The sequence below is a fragment of the Gymnoscopelus braueri genome (assembly GCF_963280865.1).
Source record: "Gymnoscopelus braueri genome assembly, chromosome: 21".
Taxonomy (NCBI): Eukaryota; Metazoa; Chordata; class Actinopteri; order Myctophiformes; family Myctophidae; genus Gymnoscopelus; species Gymnoscopelus braueri.
Window position 1 is genome coordinate 19,477,574 of NC_137623.1, and position 24,653 is coordinate 19,502,226.

Here is a 24,653-nt window from a genome sequence, read left to right on the forward strand (position 1 = left end):
TGGAAGCGATCAAACGGAGGTACTGGCGTACACAGCAGTTCTGTGAAATCAATGCTGGTTTTGGCTCTACAGTAATGCGTGTCCTCCACCCAGCAGCATAACATAGGTTGTGAAAGGGAAGTACTGTACTGTACGTACTGTATGGGGGGATTTGTTTGTTTATATGCAACAAAGGTTTGCAAAGTGGATTAACCCGTTCTAACCGGAAAAGCATCTGTCATTTTAGATTTTAGTGTTGGATATTCACAAATAGCAGATTTACATACATATATGAATATTTATTTAGAATTTTTTTTAAAGTGTTTTTTTTTTTGGCCAAAACTTTGCTTCTTGAGGTGGAGGACAACATATTTTGAGATGGGGGGGGTGTCGGAGGCCAAATAAAATAGAATTTTAGTGGGCCCGCCTTGACATGAAAAAGTTTGAGAACCACTGATATAGCAACATACGTTTTTCAGAAAAAGGTTAGCATTTAGAAGACCTTTTGTAGAATCTGCCTCAGTTCTTAATGGGTTAAGAGTCGGCGATGGCTGCATGTAGGTGATATTATGCACCTCGGAACCACCGAACCGTCACTAAACCTGACGACCTTATTTTCAGCTGTTGGCAACATGGTGTGTGCCTTTGCATTTTTTGTGCCAATGAATGTATATCCACAAAGGTTGCGAACCATCGTCCTACACATGTAAGGTTAATGTATACATATGGCAGCAGAGCCCCCTTCCCTCTAGAGGATTCATATAGACACAACCCCTCCTTTCATGACCTTAATTATATCAGAATGCACATGTGCAACATTGGCTGCTGAACTGCAAAAATTAGCACACACATGCCCATATACACACACATACACACGCACACGTGTACACACATGCCCCCCCCCCCCACATCCAGTGTTGCCAGATTTTGCGAGAGAAATGAGCAACCATGAAAACAAGCCCAAAAGAAGCGACTATTATAGGCCACATGGGCACTTTAAACCGATATGCATTGGATATTTGAAAATAGCAGATCTACCAGCTCACAACGCATCTTGTGTGCTTGTAGATCTGCTATTTTCAAACAAATCTTGAAAACATTTGAAACATTTTAACAACACAAATCTGGTACAGGGGTCCCTGGCACAAAACATTTTTAGATGGGGGGGCGGGGGGGGGGGGGGGGTCCGCGGTCCGTGGTCTGTGGACAAATACATATAAATTTTGGGGTCCTTGACATGAAAATGTCTGAGAACCTCTGTATTTAAACAACATTAGGAAACAAGCCCAAATAAGCAACTACATTTTACAAACAATCCCAAAAACCCTACCAATAATTTACAAGCAACTTAACTGAAAAACAAGCCCAAAGTCGCTTATAATAAGCAGACATGGCAACACTGGCCCCACCCCCCCTTATCCTTATACAACCATACATTTAACCCTCCCCAGACAGCCTTGCTGCTTGCCTTGCACTCGACGCTGACCTCTGTGTGGAACAGGCTTCATTAGTATGGAGATGGGACGAGGTTTTGGTGTTAGCTTAGCGGTTGCCTATAATCTGGTGACCGTGGTTAGTCCAGGAGGCTGGAGGAGGCCTCGACACGCCCCGACCCCGACGACCTTAACCTTGTAATCCCTCTTTTGGCGGCGGGAGTTAGAAGGTAGTCAATGGAGGAGGCGCCGGGCGCCAGCCTAGCTAGCTACTACGGATTGTTATGTAATGAAGTAGGTCACGTCGCCAACCTCAGCCGCCTGCTCCGCTTCGCTGCCCTGCCCTCAACGGAGGCTTCATTCAGGGGCGTCAATGTTTGCGTCAGAAGACCCTCCCCGCACAGCTACAATATAAGCAAGGGCCTGAAGTAGGGATGGGACGATATGAAAATAACATGTCACAATTATTGTGACATCTTTTTGCGATTTAATGATATTATCGGGATTATCAAAATACTGTATGCTTAAAACTTAACACTTTTGTTAACCACTTGAACACCCAGCATCCCTATTCTGGGGGGAACGTTTGCCAAAAACAGCCGATCTACAAGCTCACAGCCGTGGTGAGCTGCTATTTTTGCAGACTCGAATTGTGTAGAGTGAAATAAGAGTACCAAGTGCGCTCTTTACAGGTCCGTTTTATCAAGCATAGAGGATTTTAAGTGGTACTGAATTTGCAGCTCAACAAAAGCGAATTCATCCTAGTGTAGGACAATTTCACGATTAATTAAAATCTAGCTAACTAGATAACTATTATTGTGAGTTTTTTTTTTGTCACGATAAACGATAACAGCGATTATCATCCCATCCCTAGACTGTGAAGGCTGTCTGAAGTGAGCTGTCTCAAGAGCACGTGACTACCTTCCTCTAGATAAAAGATTAGAGATGTCGCTGAGGCTAGCTCATGTAATTGGAGTTTTATGGAGTATTATGGAGCATATGGAATGAAATGGAACATCTGGTCGTTTACCCCTCAGTGGGTATTAGTTTTCATGTTATTATCGATTCACTGAGACTTATCGAACCATTCTCCAGATTATACACCCATATTATCCTTCCAGAGCTTCTCATTGTTTACATCTTTAGTTGACGCTACTGTAAGAACGCAAGGTGTTCTGTGTTGTTTTACCCTTCAATGAGAGAAATGTAAATCTGTGTCAGTCCAGTCTGTGCTTCATTGTTGGCAGGTCCTAGAGCAGGGGCCTTCAATGTTTTTCAGGCCAAGGGGAGAGAGATAGCAGGGACCCCCCCCACTACATATTGGATTCATGTTGACTATGCATGTCACAATTATTACATAAGCGTCTAATCGCGATTATTTGAGATAATCGCAATTATTTTGCATAATCGTTTCCATGTTGAAAAATGTTCATACATTTTCAAACATTTTCCCAAAATAGCAGAAATAGCAACACAAATCTGGTTTAAGCATACAACACGTCACATTCGTGATGTGTTGTATGCTTGTAGATCAGCTATTTCTGCTATTTAAAAAATAAATTAATTTTAATAAAATTTTATTAAATGTGTCAGTAATTTATTTCTATATTTAAGTTATTTGTCATACATTTTGCAATTTGTGATTATGAAGCAAATAAAAAACCAAACAAAAATTTTAATTGTATTATGTTCCAGTGTTCAATGCCAAAAAAACACAATTAAATCGTTAATCGCAATTATTTGTGTGACAATTAATCGTCAACTTAAATTTGTAATCGTGACAGCCCTAATGTTGATGTGTATTTTCAGACATTTAACGACTTAAAACCCTCAATACTGTGTAAACTTGACCTTTTGTCTCGGTACTTGGTCCGCTCTATTTTCCCTGAACACGAAACCTCTTCGCCGAAAATAGCCGATCTACAAGCTTGTAGGTCTGCTATTTTCGGCTAATGTTACCCCCAGAATAGGGATGTGAGGGTTCCAAGTGGTTAATGTGAAAATTAAAAAAATAAAGTCCCTATGACACAAAGATTTGGAGGCCCCCCCTAGGGGGTCCCGGACCCCCTGTAGAAGACCCCTGGCCCTAGAGAGTAGATTCCCGCCACGGCTCCGACCACTCCCCTCACCTCCCCTCCCTGTGAGAGGAGCCCACTACGTGCCCACACACATTCCGACAGCCAGCTCTGCCGTGACTTGATGAGATCAGACATCCCCCTCCTCCGCCCCACCCCCCTTCTCAACCCCCTCCCCTCCCCCACCTCGCCCTCCTGTTCCCCTGCAGACCCCCCCAGACACACTAACAACACGAGAGTGGCTCGTTTCCGAGGGTCCCGAAAGCAGCTCTATCTTTACTTCTGTTTTGATGGGGGGGGGGGGGTGGGTGTGCTTCGACCGACCCCATCACCAAGCCCATTTTTAATCGGGCGCTTCACTGCCAACGCTGATGCCCAAGCAGATGGGGGTCATTACTGAATGGCAAACGTGCTCAATTTACCGTGCCGGCCACACTGCCAGCCCTCTGCCCGCCTTCCAACCAAACAAAAACCTCTGAATTTCATCGTTTATTTTCATTTGTCCCATTTTGACCAGCAGTTTGTATTGCCCTGTTCACCCCCCTCGCCTGTAATGCGGTAGGAATCCTTTGAAATTGGTTTGACATATTGGAATTTAACTTTCAACATTTCCCTGGAAATGGTTATGTCATTATTGAAATCTGCCTTCCAAGTCGAGACAAAAAACTAAATACTAGCCAGCGTGTATAGAAACAAAACATTCCACCCCGCCCCTCTGGGATTTAGAGGTCAACAGTATCTAATGCAGCTTACAGTTCACTTTGGATCTGGTGTGTGGCATGTGTGCAAAAAACTTTTATTTGCCATTAACCCATTAAGACCTGAGGCAGATTCTACAAAGTCCTCCTAAATCGGTAGTACTCAACGTTTTTCGTGCCACGGATCCCGATGTATTTCGCCGCGGACCCACCCCATCTGAAAATGTTTTGTGCCAGGGACCCCCATAAAAGAGAAGATTTGTGTTAAAAATGTCGACAACACTTTCCAAGATTTTTCTTAAATGCGCGGCACGAAGTGACGGCACAAAGTGACGGCACAAAGTGACGTGCTGTGAGCTGGTATATCTGCTATCTAATGAATAGCCAACGCTAAAATCTTAAAATGACAGATGCTTTCCCAGTTTTAAGGGGTTAACGACATTTTCTTGATTTCCTACAGAGAAGCCGCTATTAACTGACAATGCTCAGAGAAAGCCGTATGAAATGAAATGCAGCCCACCATATCACCATATCTCTGATCTCCTCCGCGCTTAGCTAATTATGATACTAGGTATACCATGTCAAGCCACTCAGTAGGCTTTGTATTTACTTAGTGTCAAAGCAATGAGCATAATCTGGGGTGAATGAAACCCCCACTGCCCTCCTATCCCCCCTATCTCGTGCCAATAATTACTCTCATGTCTCTTCTCCATCTGAGCAGGAAAGCCCCTCTCAGCTCCCCTTCCCACCCCCTCCTCCTCTCTCAAACCCCCCCCCCCCCCCCCAGACTGGCACTGGGCCCTTGGCAGTTAAGACGCTGCTGCCACCGCCCACCACTACCACCACGTTGTCTGTCCACTGCCCCCCCGCTAATCGGGTTACTACTACTTCAGCTGGGTGACATTTTGAGGAAGTGGGAAGTGCAGCACTCCGCACGTTTGAGCTGTGTCGCCAGAGTTTGTGAAAGAAACTAGCAATGAAAACAAGCCCAAAAGAACCGACTATTATTATAGGCCACAGGAGCACTTTGATATGCATCGGATATTCGAAAAAATAGCAGAGCTTGTAGATCTGCCACCGCCCACCACTACCACCATGCTGTCTGTCCACTGCCCCCCGCTAATCGGGTTACTAAAAACATTCCCAAAGTCGCTTCTAATAAGTAGACATGGCAACACTGACATTTGAGCTGTACAGGACTGATACTTTAGCAGCATGGGCTCCTGTACTCTGAATGACTGCACCGCAGACACGGAGTGACAGCGTTTTCAAAACCTTTTGGATGAGAGTTGTTTCCTATATCAGTCCAGGCGACTTTGCAAATACGTGAAGGCTGAATACTAGGTTTGACTCTGACAGCAGTTATTTAAGCACATGCCAGCTTGGATAAAAATGCTAGGAGATGCTTTTCATTTTTAGAGGCATCTTTTCCTCTTGACATGATGGCACAGGTCCGGCTCCCTACCTTGACACACATGACTCAAGAGATAACACTACATCGGGGGTCTTCAAGGTTTTTTAGGCCAAGGACCCCTCAGCTGAGAGAGAGCAGGGACCCCCCCACTACAAAATGTATAAAATTGTGTCGCAGATTAAACTTTTTCTTAGATGTAATGGATAGCATCAGACTTGTTTGACAGCACTGTCATCAGTGTATTTTCAGCTATTTTACCTTTTAAACCCTCAATACTTAATAAATGATAGGCTCTGTACTTGGTCTGCTCTTTTACCCCCAATGCACCAAACCTCTTTGCCGTAAATAGCCGATCTACAAACCGTAATTAGTCGATCTACAAGCTCACAACGCGTTGCGCTGCAACGCGTTGTGAGCTTGTAGATCGACTAATTACGGTGAATGTTCCAACCACAATAGGGATGCTAGGGTTCAAGTGGTTAATGTGAAGAAAAGAAAAGTTCCTATCACACAAAGATTTGGCGGCCCCCCAGTAGTAACTATGAGGACCCCCTGTTGAAGAGTCCTGCTTTACATTATTAGCCTTTCTCCGCTCTTACGTGTGTGTGTGTGTGTGTGTGTGTGTGTGTGTGTGTGTGTGTGTCTTTTACAGAGGCAGCACTGCACAGCCTCCTGGGAGCTCTAACCAGTGAGAAGTACAACGACCCCACTCAGCACCTGGAGAGGGAGCAGGCCCTGGCCAAGCAGTTTGCAGAGATCCTGCACTTCACGTTGCGCTTCGACGAGCTAAAAGTAAGATAATGCGGTTTCTGGCTTGGGTGCCTTCTTGTAAAACCTTGATATTGTTAGCCTTTTTTGTGGTGGCTGGGCAATGACATCAGAATCTGCTTTATTGTCACATAACAGGTTTTCAGAAGTAAAAGAAGTGGGTGAAGTTCGTTTTCGTGCATCGTTCCATCACGTCATTCCCATAGAAAAAAAGAAAGGGAAGAGGGGTAAAAGAGATCAAGCAAAGAAAACAAACAAGTTATCTACATATTTACACATACAGTAGTAGACGGGACGCGCGACGGGACGCGCAATAACCCCATGTTTGCAACTAATTTCGCCTGCGCACTTCACCGGGTATGGACTAGTATTACTAAAACATAATCATTTTACATATTGTGTTAGTTGTTTAGGAATCAGCGCTAGTGTGGGGGGGGGGGGGCTCCTTTCATCATGTTTCACAAATCGCACATTAGGACTTGAAAAATGAGTGAGTTGTGATCATATATTTCAGTGAATGATACAGTATATTCATTTGCATTGTATTTCAACAATGCATGGTGAAATAATATAATAATATAATAGATACAGGAAGTTTATTGTCATTATGTACAGTAAACTACACAGTGAAGTACTTCCACTGCGCACAACAAATCATAATATATCACCAACTGAAATGATTAAAAAGAGCAGAGCAGCAGTCCGAAAATTGCACAATAATAAGAAATAAAAAAAACACTTAAGCAGCAATTCTTCAGTGGCCTAGGCACTAATACTTGATTAAGGTAGTAATCAATAATAATCTGATTAAGGTAGTAATTAATTAGACTTATCTCTCTATATCCCCATTGATTCCCTTTTAAGCAGTGATAATCAGAAGTCTGATTGCATTAAATTAAGACACTATAAAGCATGATTTACAATTTAGGCATTTAGCAGATGCTCTTAATCCAGAGCGATTTACAGTAAGCAAGGTAAACACGAGGTAATGCATCAAATGCATAGAGACAGTGTAGTGCCTCAGTAATCTAGGATAATACTGTAGGTAGGCGTTGCGAGGCGTTGTGAGCTTGTAGATCAGCTTTTTTTCTTTCTTATATTATTAGCCAACGTTTGACCAGTTTTGATAGTAGTTGGTCCAGTTTTGATAGTAGTTGGTCCAGTTTTGATAATAGTTTGTTGATTACTTTTGATGCAGTAATGGTCCTTTTTCATTTAATTTATTTTCTTGTTCTTTCCTTCTTTTTTTACCACAGTTTGAGAACTACTGAGCTAAGCTAAATGGCCAAAGCGTGAATAGAATCCTACTCTATTTTTCTGACACACTCTGCCTCTCTTTTCTATCATAACTCCATGTCGGTAGTAGTACACCGTGTACCTTTTTGTTTGTGATCCGAGCAAAGCTCTTACTAGCCTAACAAGCAGCTGATGCCCTTTAATTAGACGTTAACTCTTTAAGCTTGAGCCAATGAGCAGATAATTGTTTTTTAATTGGTACCTTGCTACCAGACCCTGTTCTGTGTGGCAGCCTTGTTTTACTAATACAGCAGACCGCAGGAGAATAGGTTAAGTGTTTTTTTGCAGGGTAAATAAATAATCATCAGCTCGTACATGTACTGTATGTGCAGTGAAATGTTGCATATCGTCGCTGTTGGGCAGAAACCTCTTATCTCCATATTCTAACTTTTTGTGTTTTTTTTCTCGTAAATTAAAGGGACAGTTCACACTCAAAATAACACTTTTTTCTATCGATTACTTACCCCATGGATGTTTTTGTCGCAGTCCTAAGCCAATAATTGGATGACCGGTAGGAGTCTCCATTGAGTCTCCTACCAGAGACTTCGCCGGTCATCAAATTATTGTTTTAGGAATGTGACAAAAAAAACGAAAATCGTCATGAATTCAAGGCTTCATGGGGTGTGTAATTGGTAGAAAATAAGTATTTTTTTTGGGTGAACTGTGCCTTTAACGCCCTACTTGATCATACTCAACAGCGTCACACAAAAGCATCAAAAGTAGCAGATCTGCAATCTCGTTTTGAGCTTGTAGATCTGCTACTTTTTCTACTTAAAAAAATTTGAATCCAGAAAAGTAACAGTTTTGGGACATTTGAGGTTTCCAGCCGACAGAGACGATATCTCGCACAGGCCATGGGACTTAATGCTGTATGTGGATTATTTCAGTCGACTGTGCATTGTATGTCAACGTCCACAATTGTATGAGCTTTCATCTCGTTAGACAGCGGGGCTGAACCGGTTCCCCCCCTAAATCCCTGCAAAATGCCCCCCCCCCCCCGTTTCGTAGACATACACACACACACACACACACACACACACACACACACACACACACACACACACACACACACACACACACACCCTCTTAAGAGAGCACCCTAATGCCCCGAGGTGTTTTTTTCCGTCGGCGTCCCCCAATTAATGCCCGCCGTACTACCCAGGCTGGCAAGATAAAAGCAGGAAGGTAGGGGGGCACAAGGTGACATGCCAGCCAGGCCCTATTCATCAATCTTTAACCGCCACTTCCACAGTCTACTGACCCAGTTAAAAGCATCAGTGCGGGCTCGCAGCCCCTCCCCTCGTCGAGGGCAGCCTGTCTTCGCATGTTGGCATTAAGTGGACACAGAATGAGTACCAGTCTATTGTGGCAGGATTACACTGCCTGGCTGCCAGCCTCTCTCTCTCTCGGCCTTTTAATGAGCTCATGTAAGAATGTGGATAATTAGCCAGACAAACGGCACTGATTGGTGGAGCCCCGTTGTTGATAAGCAAAGTGGGAGTGGGTGGGTGGGAGTGGGTGGGTTAGTGGGTAAGATGGGCAGGTTTCTGTTTTGCAGTGGTTCTCAACCTGGGGGTCCGGACTCCGGACAACCAGGTTGAGGTTCCCCAAATATTTTTTTTGGGGTGGGGGGTGTTCCCCAGATGATTTGCTTAATTGTGAAACAGTGTTTTCTAACTCAACAGTAAACAAAAACAAAAAATACAGTATAAGTGTGTACAGGGTATCTGCACGTTTCTAAAGGGACAATTTAATGACTTTAAGAATAGCAGATCTACATGCTCACAACGCCTCGCAACGCATTCATTTTATTTTTTAATTATTTTTTTTAAATTTCCCAAAACAATTATAAAAAATAAATGAAAAAAGTAATTGAAAAAACACTGCCCATCATGCATTAGAAGGATAATATCAGTCACCAGAACCAAGGACAGGTGTTTTCAATGAATCTAACATGGTTAAAATGGAGTTTGAAGTTACAATGGGTTTGTATAGGAAAGGGGCGTGTCTGATCAAATGAACAACACATACAGTATCTAAATACTGAATCAAGTAATTTAAAAACTGTCTGGGGTGCTCACAAAAGCCATAGTAGACGTTAAAATTACCTCAAACATGTTTGAATGTGAAATATCAATTTTAACAGATAGTGATTTATTTCCGTGCCCACGGTTAAACGTGTACCTGCTTCCATCTCCTGGAAAGACCTGATTTTATATGAGGGTTCAGGGTGGATGTAAAAAGGGGGTTAAAATATCAGTAGATTCCGAAACCCTGTTTGTCAAAATAAAGATCGTATCATCAGTGTTAATTTCATGTCAGCTCCCACCCACAGAGGGAGCCCAAGCTATGGCTCTGCCCTGTTTGCTAAAACATCCCGTCAGGGAGGGAGAAGGTATATTTGATCCTGAACTTTCTAAAGTCTTGCTCCAGGCTGTTCCACCTACAAACACTCGCTCTTTCCAGTGTTTCTGTCTCTTGTCTGTCTATCTCCCACACCACCCACACATACACATGTTGTGTTGTGTGTTCACACACTCATGCCAGTCTTTCATGCCCCGAGACATTCTGTTAAGATGTATATGCTTTTCTTTGCAGATGACAAATCCTGCCATTCAGAATGACTTCAGCTACTACAGGAGAACTCTGAGCCGCATGCGCATCAATAACGTACCGGTGAGTACACACTACACACTGTGTAGGCTCTGGGAGGATAGGGCGGGGTGGGGGGGGATTTTAATGCAGGGGTCTTCAACAGGGAGTCCGGGACCCCTAGGGGGTCCTCAGAGTCACTACAGGGGGGTACCAAATCTTAGTGTGATAGGAGATATAAGTATTGACGGTTTAAGTGGTTAAATGTCTGAAAATGCACATTAACATGAATCCAACATATTAAAAACAAAACCTTAATTATGATAGTGCTGTCAAACAAGTCTATGAAGCTGTGAAATCTATGAAAAAGTTTAATCTGCAACACAATGTTATACAATATGTAGTGGGGGGGGTTCCTGCTTCATCTCTCTCTCAGCTAAGGGATCCGTTGAAGACCCCTGTTTAATTTTTTTTTACATTTCTTTATTTATTTGGAAAGTGCAGTGTTCAATCATTTTTCACGTCCCATGTACATACATTTTACATTTCCCCCCCCCCCTTTTTCCGTGGTGTCCTTTTGCAAGTGCTGCCAGTCTTGTTTGGGGAAGACCCCTGTTTTAATGGGGCGGAAAATGCAGACTTGCCAAAGAACTATTGTTGCGTTCCTCAAAGACGTCTGCCAGAATGCGTCATTACGAACCCGGTCCAAATCTGATGTTGATTAAAGCCATGCGTTGGCCTCCGATTACCTCACCCCGCACCTCAGTGCATGGCAAGAAGGATGATGGATGGAGTTTTCACAGTGTCCCAGCAACGCCCCATGAGAGAGGTGCTTGTCTGGCAGACACACGTGCATCAGGAAGTCTGTGGCTCTGTGCACCGTACCCCCACAGGGAGTGTCAGGGAGTCTGCGCTGCTCAGTGGAGCGCAGCCGTGCATGGCGGCATGCAGCAGGACGTGAGCCCAGATCAGTAGCGTGTGGCCGTCGGTTCCTCTAGAGACGTAAGGCTCTGTGGGAAAGACTCGAGACAATAAAAAGAAAGACATGCCATCCGGTTTACTACCTGTATCTGCGTGAAGTAGGCGGCCGCCTTTTTAGGAGACCGGAAGCAGGTTGGAGTCTTATTATTTCCAATGGGGGAGTGAACGTGAACACAGCTTCTGAACGATTCTTTAGTCCCATGGTCACTGAACTAAATATTGGACCCGATTGTCACAAGCCACACAATCTTCCCAATATTTTCATACTAAAATAACTTTATGCGACAAATCGGGAGAAAATGTACTTTATTATCAACCTTTCTCTGTCCCAGCAACAAACTCTCGCGGGATCTAGCACCAGTAAACGTAGGACGCTCGCGAGATCTGCCATTGCCCACTTAGGAGACCATTTGTAGGCTTTGTGTACCATTTTGCCTCTAGTGGCTCTTGTTGGGATGGTCTATCTTTCTGTATCAACCGTCTTTGGAAAGACATCTGATCTTGGGGGGGTGAGTGGGAGTGGGGTGGGGAGGTGGAGTCAATCTTGGGGACCGCAGCAGAGTACTACCCCTGGGATACAGTAACTGTAAAAAGGAAAAAACCCTACACTCCCCACTCTCTGCAAGCAGCTCCCCAGTGGTTGATGTCACCCCAGGTCATCATTCTGTTTTACACACAACCTTTGCAGAGGAATGATGTGAAAAGCTGTAGGTTTGCCAACACGCTTTGCCAAAAAATATGGATTTATTTTTTCTGGCTTTTTCTGGTTTTATTGATTGTACAGTGGAGAGAGAAAGATGGGAAGAAGCAGAGAGTGTTTTGGAGTGACGTGCAGCAAATGGTCCGGGCCAGACTGGGAGTTGAACCGGGGCTCACTGTCAGGCATACTCGGCTATCGGGCGCCACAAAAGGACACAACACAGCACCATGTTCATGCTGTAACATTTAAAGCTGCACCTTCCATTAACTCATTCACTGCCACTGACGTAAAAAACGTAATTTTTCCCGTTTACCAATCCTGCCACTGACGTAAAAAACGTAATTTTAATTTTTTCAAAAACATTTTTTTTTTTTTTGTTTCAAATTTGACCCAAAGACCAAGGAGATATGATTGTTTAAAGATCTAGACTCCCATCCACTTCCTTGTTAACTTAAAACTTAAAAATTCTGTATCTCGGCTCCTGAGTACTTTTTTTTTTCGATGAAAAATCTCTGGCAGTGGGCAAACGCGGCCAGCAATAATTGTGGCAGTGAATGAGTTAACAGGCACCAGATTCAAGAATCAATAACCAGATGAATTGTCATAATAATCAACTGATTGCTCATTTACCAATGTAATCATTAGTGTCACCCCTAATTTACAAGTCACTCCAATGAGGATTGCTGAACAATCCACATTGGAAATATATTGAAAAAAGTTCAAGGACCCCATTGTTATTGTCCTATAAACCATGCAGCGCATTTCACCAGATATATAGTATATTCTTGATGTCACTGGAGGAGACATCACATAAGTATCTTATGTGATACTCAATGTAGGAGAATATTAAATGTTTCAATACGCCTTTTTAGTAAAAATGGTGAACTGCAGAATGTCTGATGCGCTCAAGATGCACTCCTCTTGTTTTTGACACAGACACCGCACCAGAATATGCCATTAGGTAAATGGAGCCAGACATCTAGCTAGACCTGTCACCATTAAAGGATTCTCAGCCAGCTGTCCTTCCTCCTCGTAGCGGAGTGCTTTAAGGAAGTCACAGCTCAGACAATTGAATCATTGAGAAGATCTCTGTGGAACACGTGTGTCCTCTCAGCGGTGGCGAACGGTCGCTCGGTTCATGTGTGATCATTCCTCTTCAAGTGTGATTTGACTTGACACGCTGGTGGGAGATTATTGGTATCGCTCGCCGGATATTCCCGTCGTAAAATAAAGGCAGACTCGAGGCAAGAAGTGTCCCTTCCCTTCTATTATGCAAATATGCATATGAGTTTTTAGAACATGCCGTTCAGGAGACAAACTTCCTCCCTGGCTTTATAATCCTCCCACTGAACGCTTTTGCTTTGAATCGTCAATCTTTATCACATCCAGACTCGACTACTGCAATAGCCTCTTATACGGTGCCACCTCCAAAGTTCTCAAGAAACTACAGTATGTGCAAAACTCTGCTGCCCGCCTGCGGGACCATATCACACCAGTCCTGGCTCCCAGTTAAACACAGTATAGATTTCAAAATGCTGCTCACCTCCGACATGGCCCTCAGCAACCAGGCTCCCCGCTACCTCTCTGACCTCCTTCAGTGCCACGTCCCCTCCCGTTCCCTCGGGTCTGGTGATGCCAACCTCCTGGACATCCCCAAGACAAAGAAACGCACCTGGGGTGACAGGGCTTTCTCAGTTGCAGCCTCCCTCCCTTTGGAACTCACTCCCAGCTCACAAAACCGCCCCACACCCTTGCCCTGTTCAACACCTACCTCAAAACCCACCTTTTCAGACTCTCATTCCCCACCTAATTCTAATCGCCATCTTTGCCTTGAATCTTTTATGTTTTCTCTGCCTAGTTTTTAGCCTTTTAACTAGTTATTCTCTTAATGAATTACATTTGTATTCATTTATTTATTTTTGTTTTTGAGTACCAAGAAAAGCACTATAAAAAATTTGATGTATTGTCATTATTATGATCACCTCCAGGCAGAAGGTGAGAACGAGGTCAACAACGAGCTGGCCAATCGGATATCGCTGTTCTACGCCGATGCCACGCCCATGCTGAAGGCGATGAGTGACGGCACAACAAAGTTTGTATCAGAGGTGAATTGTGTGCGGTCTTACTTGCTGTCAAAATCAACCGTAGATATACACAGTAATATTTGGCATTGTGTTGGCTATTTTGAAACTCTTTGTTAAAAGAATGCTTGTATGCTTTCAGAACAAGAACTTGCCTATTGAGAACACGACGGACTGCTTAAGCACAATGGCGAGTGTGTGTAAAGTCATGCTGGAAACGCCGTAAGTTGCATACATGTTATCTAGCATGTGTTTTACATATAATCTATCATGTCGTTGCTGTCTTTTTAAATTAATGCTCTACTTGATCATACTACAGCATCACACAAAAGCATCAAAAGTAGCGGATCCACAATCTCGAAACTGAGCTTGTAGATCTGTGACTTTAGCTAACTAATAATAATTTAACCTCCTGAAAGTGTGTTTTCAGTTTTCACAGTGTAATATTTTATGACATTTTGTATCTTATTGTTACTGTATTTAATATATGGCCCAGATGTGGGTCAGTATGTGTTACATTGTAGTCTCTCGGTACATTGTTAGCAGAGGAGTGCTAAGAATGTACCTTTGACTTTTGTGTGGATGTGTGCAGAGTGTTCTATTATCCCATGCCTTCCGTTTCTATTATTTGTACACAATATGTTTTACTACATGGCTAGCAACATGTTTCCTGAAAGGACTGAAAGAAGCGAGTCAACCATGTCATTAATTCTATCCCGTACTCAATAATGAGTGTGAAACGCTGTCCCTTATCCTAACTGTAACGCAGTGATTACCAAATACATTTTTATGGGTCACGAGTAAATATGCCTTTTTTTTTTATTTAAAATTTTCCAAAAAACTAATATTCAGGGAAAAAGTTAAATCATAAAAAAAGAAGACATTCTATAAAAAAGGAAATCAAAAATGAAAATGTGAAAATAGCAGATCTGCAAGCTCACAACGTGTCACATTGCGACGCGTTGTGAGCTTGTAGATAAGCTATTTTCACTAGTTTGGGTCCCGGGGAGACATCACATTTCTCTTTTGGGTCTCGAGCTAAAAAAGTTTGGGAACCACTGCTCTAACGAGTGTAACACTGTCCCGTACCCTAACGAGTGTAACACTGTCCTCTAGACCAATTATTTGTTTACTAACATTGAGACTGGACGCACAGGTGATTGTTTCACGCAATCAATTTCCAACCTGTTGTTTTGGGGTGTGCTGGTTTCAGTGCACCCCAACCCCCTCTTGTGTGTTGGCTAGTGAGGCGCGTCCTAGCGAGACCTCATAGAATGGGTTTCATTGCGCGCATACTGGTTGCACGCATACTGGTTCTTATCAGTGTGACGTTGTCTGTTAAGGGGTCTATACCCTAACGATTGTAACGCTGTCCTGTACTCTGAAGAGGTAAATGCTGTCCCATGTGTAACACTGTTCTCCCCCTGCTCGGCAGAGAGTACCGCAGTCGTTTCGCCAGTGAGGAGACGGTGTCCTTCTGTCTCCGGGTCATGGTAGGGGTCATCATCCTGTATGACTACGTTCATCCTGTAGGAGCTTTCGCCAAGTCCTCCAAAATAGACGTGAGTAGTACAGCCACACACACATACAGTACACATAGAAGTGAGTAGTACAGCCACACACACACACACACATATACAGTACAAATAGACTTGAGTAGTACAGTCACACACACACACACACATACAGTACAAATAGACTTGAGTAGTACAGTCACACACACACATACAGTACAAATAGACTTGAGTAGTACAGTCACACACACACACACACACACACACACATACAGTACAAATAGACGTGAGTAGTACAGCCACACACACACACACACACACACACACACACACACACACACACACATACAGTACAAATAGACTTGAGTAGTACAGTCACACACACACATACAGTACAAATAGACTTGAGTAGTACAGTCACACACACACACACACACACACACACACACACACACACACACACACACACACACACATACAGTACAAATAGACGTGAGTAGTACAGCCACACACACACGCACACACACACATACAGTACAAATAGACTTGAGTAGTACAGCCACACGCACACATATAGTACATGCCCTGCTCCGGATCACAGGCTGTTCACATGGGGACTAACGGTAGCTCTCTGTTCTGCAGATGAAAGGCTGTATCAAAGTCCTAAAAGACCAGCCTCCTAACACTGTAGAAGGCCTTCTCAACGCTCTCAGGTAAGACTTTATGTAAAGAATTCCAATATACACAAGTATAACGGAGTAGCTCTAACGTGGATCTCGGACTGCATGTGTCTAGCCTGTGACGTCAATCATCTGTGACGTCAGCTGTCTATGACATGTCTGTGACGTATAACTCCAGATTACGGATGATCAGCTGATCATAGCCCTTTGATTTACATATAAAATGAGAGTTAAATATTTCAAAAAGTATGAAACATCTGTGGACGCTGATTGGTCCAGTGGTTTGCTAGATTAGCTCTGGACACACAGACCCTCTAATAGAAGGCTAGCCATCTGCGAACACACATGACAGACACATGCAGCCACACAGACTGATCCTCTTATAGAAAGGGGAGGTTATTGGGCTGAATAATCCCTCAGTTATGGATTTGGATGCTTTCACTTATTGATTCTAACTTCAGAGGCGTTAGGAGTTAGTTGGTTTATAGTCGCAGTTGTGAATGTAGTGTCCAAGACACTGGCACACACCAAATAAAAGCTTTTTAACATGCAGAGACAAAAATGACAAGCCTATTGTGAATAGGAAAACAAGATGGTACTCGCAAACTTGCTCCAAGCCCATTTGTATTCCAGCACACAGTTCAAGCGGTATGAATAAAATCCAATCTGTATGGTATAGTGTGTTAATACAAAATAACTTATACCAGTGGGGTGGTTGTATTTAGTCTCCCTGCTCTTCTATTGAGACATTTAAATCGTGTCAAAGGTCATGTCTCACCTATACACAGGATCTGACACAAATGTTGCAGTATCCCCTGAGCAAGCAGGTCGGCTCTATTACCTCAGTGGTAAAAATGTCAGAACTTGCGCAGGAAAACCGGGTTCAAATCCGGGATAGAAGAGGAAGGTTACATAGTGCAGCTTTAACTTTTTGACTGTTCAAGTGTTCATCGGGGCCAAAGGTCAAAATGTTAGCTGTAGTGGAGTAAAGCTGGGTTTGGAGCATTTCTCTTGGTTCATTTGCAACCAATATCCCTGCTAATTCCTCACACCGACTCCTTAGTATTAACACAAATACAGTAGGTAACTATTTTAGTGTGTGTTTTATGTTTAGCCCTCCGTCTCTAATCTAGGTTGCTGCTGAAACCTTTTCTTAGAACAGGGGTCTTCAACAGGGATCCCTTGGGGGTCCTTAAAAGTTACTACAGGGGCGGCCACCAAATCTTTGTGTGATAGGACATTAACCACTTGAACCCTAGCATGATGATGTAGCATCCCTATTCTGAGGAGAACTTTAGCCAAAAAATAGCAGATCTACAAGCTCACAGCTTGTAGATTTTCGGCAAAGAGATTTGATGTACAGTAGAGGGGGAAAAAGAGCAGACCAAGTACAAAGTGACAGGTCATATTTACTTCAGTATTGAAGGTTTATAACAGGTTAAATGTCTGAAAATACACATTAATATGAATCCAACACAACATTGATGACAGTGCTGTCAAACAAGTCTATAAAGCCACCTATGAAATCTATGAAAAAGTTGAATCTGCAACACAATTTTATGCAATATGTAGTGGGGGGGTCCCTCCTTCATCTCTCTCAGCTAAGGGGTCCTTGACCTGAAAAACGCTGAAGTCCTCCGTCTTATGAAATCGGTGATTACATCCGACACGTGACCCCCGCCCCCAACTACCATCTCCCAAATTTAAGTGGCTTTTTACTCACACAGCTTCTCAATCTGACATGGCCATTCCCATGGCAACCTCGCATAGTGTGATACCAGGAGTATGATACATACCGTGCTGGCAAATGAAAAATGGAGAAAGAGCAACTCCATATTTTAAATCCTGTGTTAATGCAATCTTAATTCTCCCAATTGCGTGAGGCTCACTCGCATTTCAAATGGTCCCACACCTCCTAATCTTCTCTCTTAAACTGCATATCGCCTCTGTCTGGGTGGAAACCTTGTATGTCCAAAACTGTTACTTTTCAGGATTCAAATTCAAAGATGGCAAAAGTAGCAGATCTACAAGCTCGAAACGCGTTGCTTGTAGATCTGCTACTTTCGATGTTTTTGTGTGATGCTGTAGTATGATCAAGTAGGGAGTTCATTTACGAAGAAAAAAACAACAAAAAGTTAGAATATGAAGATTGGAGGTTCCTGCCCGACAGCGATGATATCACAGAAAGAGAAAAAAAAAACGAGCAGACAATTGATAGCAAATGATTGTATTTTGGGTACGGATAGAGAATGATGTCTTCTCTTCCCCACGGGGCAGGTACACGACCAAACATCTGAATGACGAGTCGACCAACAAGACTATCAAAAGCATGCTGCAGTAGGGCTGCTCGCCTCACTCACGCCCCTGATGGGCAGAACGCCAATCCTCTTGAATGATGTCAGTGCACAGAATGTTTTCCTTTCTATTGTTATTATGATCTTTCTTTGGAATAAGAGCGGCAGCTCACCTCATATATATATATATATATATATATATATATATATATATATATATATTTAAAAAATGCAAGATGCTACTGCCGTTATAAATGTATTTTTCTGTGCCAAAAAGATGTTGCTGAGATGTATATGTTTTCCATACAAGGCCATACGACAATGGCAGCTATGAAAGCATTGTGGATTCTTCTCTGGTGTTTTTTTTTTTACGTTTGTTTTTTATTTTTCTGTATAAGGGATCAGAGTGCTTTGACTTGAAAAGTTTTAAAAAGATATATAGAGAGAAATATATATTATTTTTGTTTGATTCATTATTTAATATTACACATCTGCATGATAAAAAATGTATTTTCCTCCTATTTAAAAGAAAAATAAGAAAAAACCTTATTGGTTAAGTTTAATTTGTCTGCTAAATTTGTGCATTAAATGTTTTTTTTTGTTATTGAAATGGTACTTTGTCAAATTTGAGATTAGAAGAGTACTGTTTGTTTTATATTTTTTATAGGTTCTGATTTTGTGCATAATGTTCTTTTTCATAGTTGTGTTGTAATTTTTCATTTCAAAGAAATTTTAAAAACTGTGATGTGTGCAAATCAAACTATAAAGTTGGGAGTCTGTACAGTAAATGGACAATATGATGTGGCTGGAAACAATAAAAAAGAGAGAACTCTTGTTTTCTACAACTGTTTTCAAGTTAAATTTGTTTCAGTGTGCTCGGCGTGTGTTTTTGAGTTGCTGTGCAGGATGCATGGATTAAAGTTCATCAGTCATTTGGATTCCACAGAAGCCAGCATGTCTTCTATGGAAGCATGTTGTGCAGTGAAAATAGCCTATCTTGTAAATAGGCTATTTTTGGGGTTGAGCATTTGAAGTGGTCAAACTGAATGTTCAGAAACATCTTCCATGAAATCTTAATGGTCTCGGATATTTCATATAAAAGCGGTAGAAAGTATGTAGAACAGCAGGAACATTGTTACTAAAACATCAGTTTACATATTGTGTTAATTGTTTAGGAATCAGCACTAGGGTGGGGTGGGGGCCTCCTTTCATAATGTTTCACAAATCGCACATTAGGACTTGGCCATACAAACATTTTCAGTGGTTAGATTACATTTTGATCCATGAGGATGTGAGAGACACACCCTCTCATGCAGCAGCATTCAGGCTGGCAGCAGCGAGGGCCAGAAGAGGTCACCCTTTCTTTAGTCTCTGGGACTCTGGGACTCAAAAAAGGCAGCTCAGCTTCTTTACTGCCAGGAGTTCTTGTTATGAAAATGCAATGATGGGGGTAACATTTTCTCATTTACGATACAAAAATGTTTACTTAGGATCTGTGTGCTTCTTCAGAGTACTACATGTAAATACAGAAGCACTGACGAGAACTACGCATGCATCAGCAAGCTTTCTCGTGAGCTTGTACATCTGCTATTTTTCAATAGCCAACGTATACATGGATTAAAGTGGCTGGGGGCCCCCTGGAAGTTTTTATAGAAAAACTCCCTCTTTAGTTTTTTTAGCGGTCTATTCTTGTTAATGGATCATTAGGAATCATTAGGGCATTATTAAAATCACAAACATTGTCTTGTCTCCTTGTTAAGAGCCTTTTCAATATCCATTACTCTTTTCTCGGGATCCTCCCTTGACATTAACCACTTACAGGCCCTGCATACTTTGACGTACAACATAATATAAATGAAAATAGCCGATCTACAAGCTCACAGCGGGTCACGATTCATACGGGTCACGATTGATATACACACGATTGATATTGTAGATATGTTTTATTTAGAGTAGCCAATACATTTTTCTCCCCAATTTTGACGTTATGACAATTAATCTGCTGTGTTTGGAGGAACGTGCAGCTATGGGAATCACACAGGTGAACAAAATCAAGATTCATTTATATTCATGTTAGTCATCTATGTCATCACGCAGTACGTTTTCGTTTACAGGAAGTAATTAAGATTGACTTTTGATATAATTTTTTTTTTTTAATGCTAAGGTATCTATTGTTAAGTATGCCCATATGATGACCACGGATATGCTCTAAAAGTGTCTTTTATTAAAGCAGCACTATGTAACTTTCCTCTTCTACCCCGGATTTGAACCTGGTTTTCTGCTTAAGGGCACGGTCACACCGCACTTTTGTTCTACCTATGTGGTGGAATCTGCCAATGCCTTTTCAATGAGAATCGCGTGGTTTGATGGTCTTGCGCATCTTTCCGCGTGTCGCGCACACCTTGCGTTTATGCGCTCTATGCTGCTTTTGCCCCTCTGTCCAATCGGGTGAGTCGAAGGCGGACCGTCCCAAGACTCAGGTATAGCGACATGGTGGTTGTAGCGACAACTGGTTGTAGCTGTTGCATGGGAGGGTCCTGAAAGTGAGAGTCAGATGCGTCACTGGTTATTGGGACAGAACGCTCTGCAAGATACTCCGTTTTTTTTTAATGCGCTGGCTGCAAGAAACTGTCGGCCGCGCACGACCTGAGTTTAACAGCGGGCAACCATATTTTGGTGTGACCGTGGCCTAAGTGCTGAAATGTTTACCATTGAGCTAATAAATTCGTGTCAGATCCTGTGTCCAGGTGAGACATGCCCTTTAACACTAACTAACACAATCTAAATGTCTCGATAGAAGAGCAGGGAGACAAAATACAACCACCCCAATTGTATACGTTCTATTGTATTAACATACTCTACCATCCAGATTGGACAAAGTTACATAGTGTAGTGGGTCTGCAGCGAAATTGGTTAATACAGCATCACGCTCATTTTAACCACTTTATCCATTATTTTACACACTGGCTATTCAAAAATAGGATATATACAAGCTTACAGCACAGAACAAAAATCTTGAAAGTGTTTGGAAAATGTTTTTTTTTTACACAAATCGCCTCTACTGGGGGTCCCTGGCACAAAACATTTTCAGATGGGGGTCCGCATATCATTTTGGGGGTCTTTGACGTGAAAATGTTTGAGAACCACTGCTTCACAGAAATGGGAAACGAGTGAGACATGGGCTATGGGTGGGTGGGCACTGCAGCACTATCTGCAGTGTGTTGAGAGAACTTCCAGGGTCAGAGAGAAAGAGAGAGGAGAAGGGTGTGTCCCATGCCGCTCCTCTCTGCAGCATCTCTGCACTAAAAGACGCATGGAGAGAGGAGGGATGGGATGAAGGGAGAGAGAGAGGGGTTGCTGAAGAAGCAGTGGGGGCTCGTCTTGGGCAGTGTTGCCATGTCTGCTTTTTAAAAGTGACTTTGGGTTTCTTTTTCTGTAAAGTTGCTTGTTGCGTATTTTTTTGGGGCTTGTTTCTAAAGTGTAGTTGTTTATTTGGGCTTGATTCTATGGTGGAGTTTTTCATTTGGGCTGGCTTCCTAAATGTTGTTTAAACCAAGGACCCCCAAATTTATATGTAGCCTAATTGCCCACGTTTCCCCATCTGAAAGCATGTTGTGCCAGGGGCCCCCGTACCAGATTTGTGTTAAAAATATTTTTTAAAATGTTTCAGTTTCTTCTGTTTTTTTCCCAAGATTGAAAATAGCTGATGGGACACGTTGTGAGCTTGTAGATCAGCTATTTTCAAATAGCCGATGTATATACTGTAGGTTTGAAGTGCTCATGTACAGTATTAGTCGCTTCTTTTGGGCTTGTTTTCATAGACCTGGTTGCTTATTTCTCTCGTAAAATCTGGCAACACTGGTCTTGGGTGGGTTTCTTAAGGGCTTGAAGGGGAGAAAGGAAGGAGAGAGGGGTGTGTGTGTTGAAAAATGGATTTTGCAGCCCCCTGTACTGTAAAATCCGGAGTGTTGATTTTACTCTGAAACCTGTAAAGGGTCGGTTTTTACACTTTCGTTGTTGGCTTTTAACCCAATCAACCCATTCTAAAAACAGTTTTCGGAAAAACTTAAGTTGCAGTATATCTTTGTTGTCGAGAGGAAACCTTGTATGTCCAAAACCGTTCCCTTTTTTATTACCTTTTTAAAAAAAAACATTTGTGAGCTTGTAGATCTGCTATTTTCACTACTTTTGTGCGACACTCTTGTATGATGAAGTGGGGCATTTAATTTACGGATTTTTTTTTAATACAAAGTTGCAACACGAAGACACAAGGTTTCTGCCCGACAGCAACGATATACACGACTCAAATCTAAAATGACTCGGATGCTTTCCCGTATTGAATGGGTTAACACTCCCGATTTTTGACTGTGTAGCCAAATCCTTTCTTCTGAACGAGAGAGTGTGCGGTGTCGGTTCAGCTGCAAAATGTATGACTGCTGGCAACACTGTGATGATAGAATAGCGGTCCGTAACCCTAACAACCTTCTCTGTGGGCAGGGGCAGGCTGGCACTGCCCCCCTGCTGTGACCCTCGACGCAGGGGCTCTCTCGCTCAGCTCATCTTTTACTCACAGCTTGCCTTGGCGGCCGGGGGAAGATAGAAGGAGGAATTATATCTGCATGAACACGTCCTCTTTTTCGAGGGAGATCACATTAAAGCTAATGCCACATTAACCGCCTCGCAGTTCTCGACCCCACTGTAACAGTAGGCAGTGGTGGAAAGTAACTAAGTACATTTACTCAAGTACTGTACTTAAGTACAATTTTGAGGTATTTTTTTTACTTTGCTGGAGTATTTCCAATTTTCAGTATTTTTTTTACTTCTACTCCACTGCATCTCAGAGACAAATATTGTACTTTTTACTCCACTACAATTATTTGATGACTTTAGTTACTAGTTATTTTGAAGATTTTTAATAGTATTACAAATATAGTATATTTTGATGCCAATACTTTCAATCTTACTTAAGTAAGTACATTTTTAACACCAGACTTTTACTTGTAACTGGATTTCTACATTGTGGTGATACTTTTACTTAAGTAAAACATTTCAGTACTTTTCCCACCACCCACTGTAACAGTAGGTGAAGTACGGGTTTGAATCCACAAAGGAAAAGGGGGGGGGGGTCTGAGCAAGGCAAGTGAACGAGGAAAGCTGTCATTTACGTTTTTAAGCACTTGGGAGGGACTGACACTGCAGATGATTTGCAATGAGTGAGCAGGCAGGGATTTTTTTGTTCAAAAACACTCCGCTAGAGCATGTAAAGAAGGAAGGATATTGTTGCAGGAATCAATCTAAAACTTTAATACAACCTTTTGGTTATTATGGGATTGTCTCTCCAACAACTGGACTTATTCTGCTTTATACTTTTACCTCTCTTGCTACATCTTGCTACAGTATGTTGATGAATTGAATACATTGGACCACAATGATAATGATAATGAATTTATTTGTATAGCGCTTTTCTAAACAAAGTTACAAAGTGCTTTACAGACATGTTACAAACAGCAAACAACCAAGCACAACACATTATCAACAGAATAAACAATGTACATCAAAGGAAACATTCCCCAGTTATCCTCTTAATGTCTGACTGTTCCATGTGCTGTTTACATTTCTGATTAATAAATGATTCAATGAATCAATCAATCAAACATGACCTTGTGTCCTTGAGCAAAGCATGCCATACTGCTCCTGTGGAGTTGCTCAGCAGCACGTGTCTGTGGTTGCATCGTTCTGCTCCCAGGTGTGAGCGTATAGCTAACTGTAAAAATGGGAAACCAGGGTGCTATTAAAGAAGACAATGCGAGTTCAGCAAACTGTATAGGCCTACTAAAATGGTTAACAAGCCGGGTTTAACCTTTAGTTCTTAGGACTCTCCTTACCTATAGGGGATTGGGCCTGGGGAGCGTAGGCATCACAGCCTGCAGAAGATAGTCCAGCATCTGCTCGCTCACACACACACACACACACACACACACACACACACACACACACACACACACACACACACACACACACACACACACACTCACAGTCCTTCCCAGTGGTCGAAAGTTTCTGAGAGGAAGTAAATTATGCCGTTGGTCACACTTGGTAGCCTCAGAACATCTCTTTTTCTCATGACCCCCGATCACTCACAGGGGCC

General features: G+C 42.4%; 1 protein-coding gene across 2 annotated transcripts in view; it reads left to right on the forward strand.

The window, feature by feature from the left end:
* fam49bb (family with sequence similarity 49 member Bb) overlaps window positions 1-19,355 on the forward strand; it is a 58,367-nt gene extending 39,012 nt beyond the window's left edge. For both annotated transcript variants that reach the window (XM_080418450.1, XM_080418451.1), the window contains exons 6-12: window positions 6,252-6,391; window positions 10,262-10,339; window positions 13,925-14,041; window positions 14,160-14,239; window positions 15,453-15,579; window positions 16,174-16,244; window positions 18,489-19,355. In XM_080418450.1, coding sequence (XP_080274576.1) covers window positions 6,252-6,391; window positions 10,262-10,339; window positions 13,925-14,041; window positions 14,160-14,239; window positions 15,453-15,579; window positions 16,174-16,244; window positions 18,489-18,552 — 677 coding nt within the window. In that variant the 3' untranslated portion in view covers window positions 18,553-19,355. The remainder of the gene's footprint in view (window positions 1-6,251; window positions 6,392-10,261; window positions 10,340-13,924; window positions 14,042-14,159; window positions 14,240-15,452; window positions 15,580-16,173; window positions 16,245-18,488) is intronic.
* The last annotated feature ends 5,298 nt before the right edge of the window (window positions 19,356-24,653 follow it).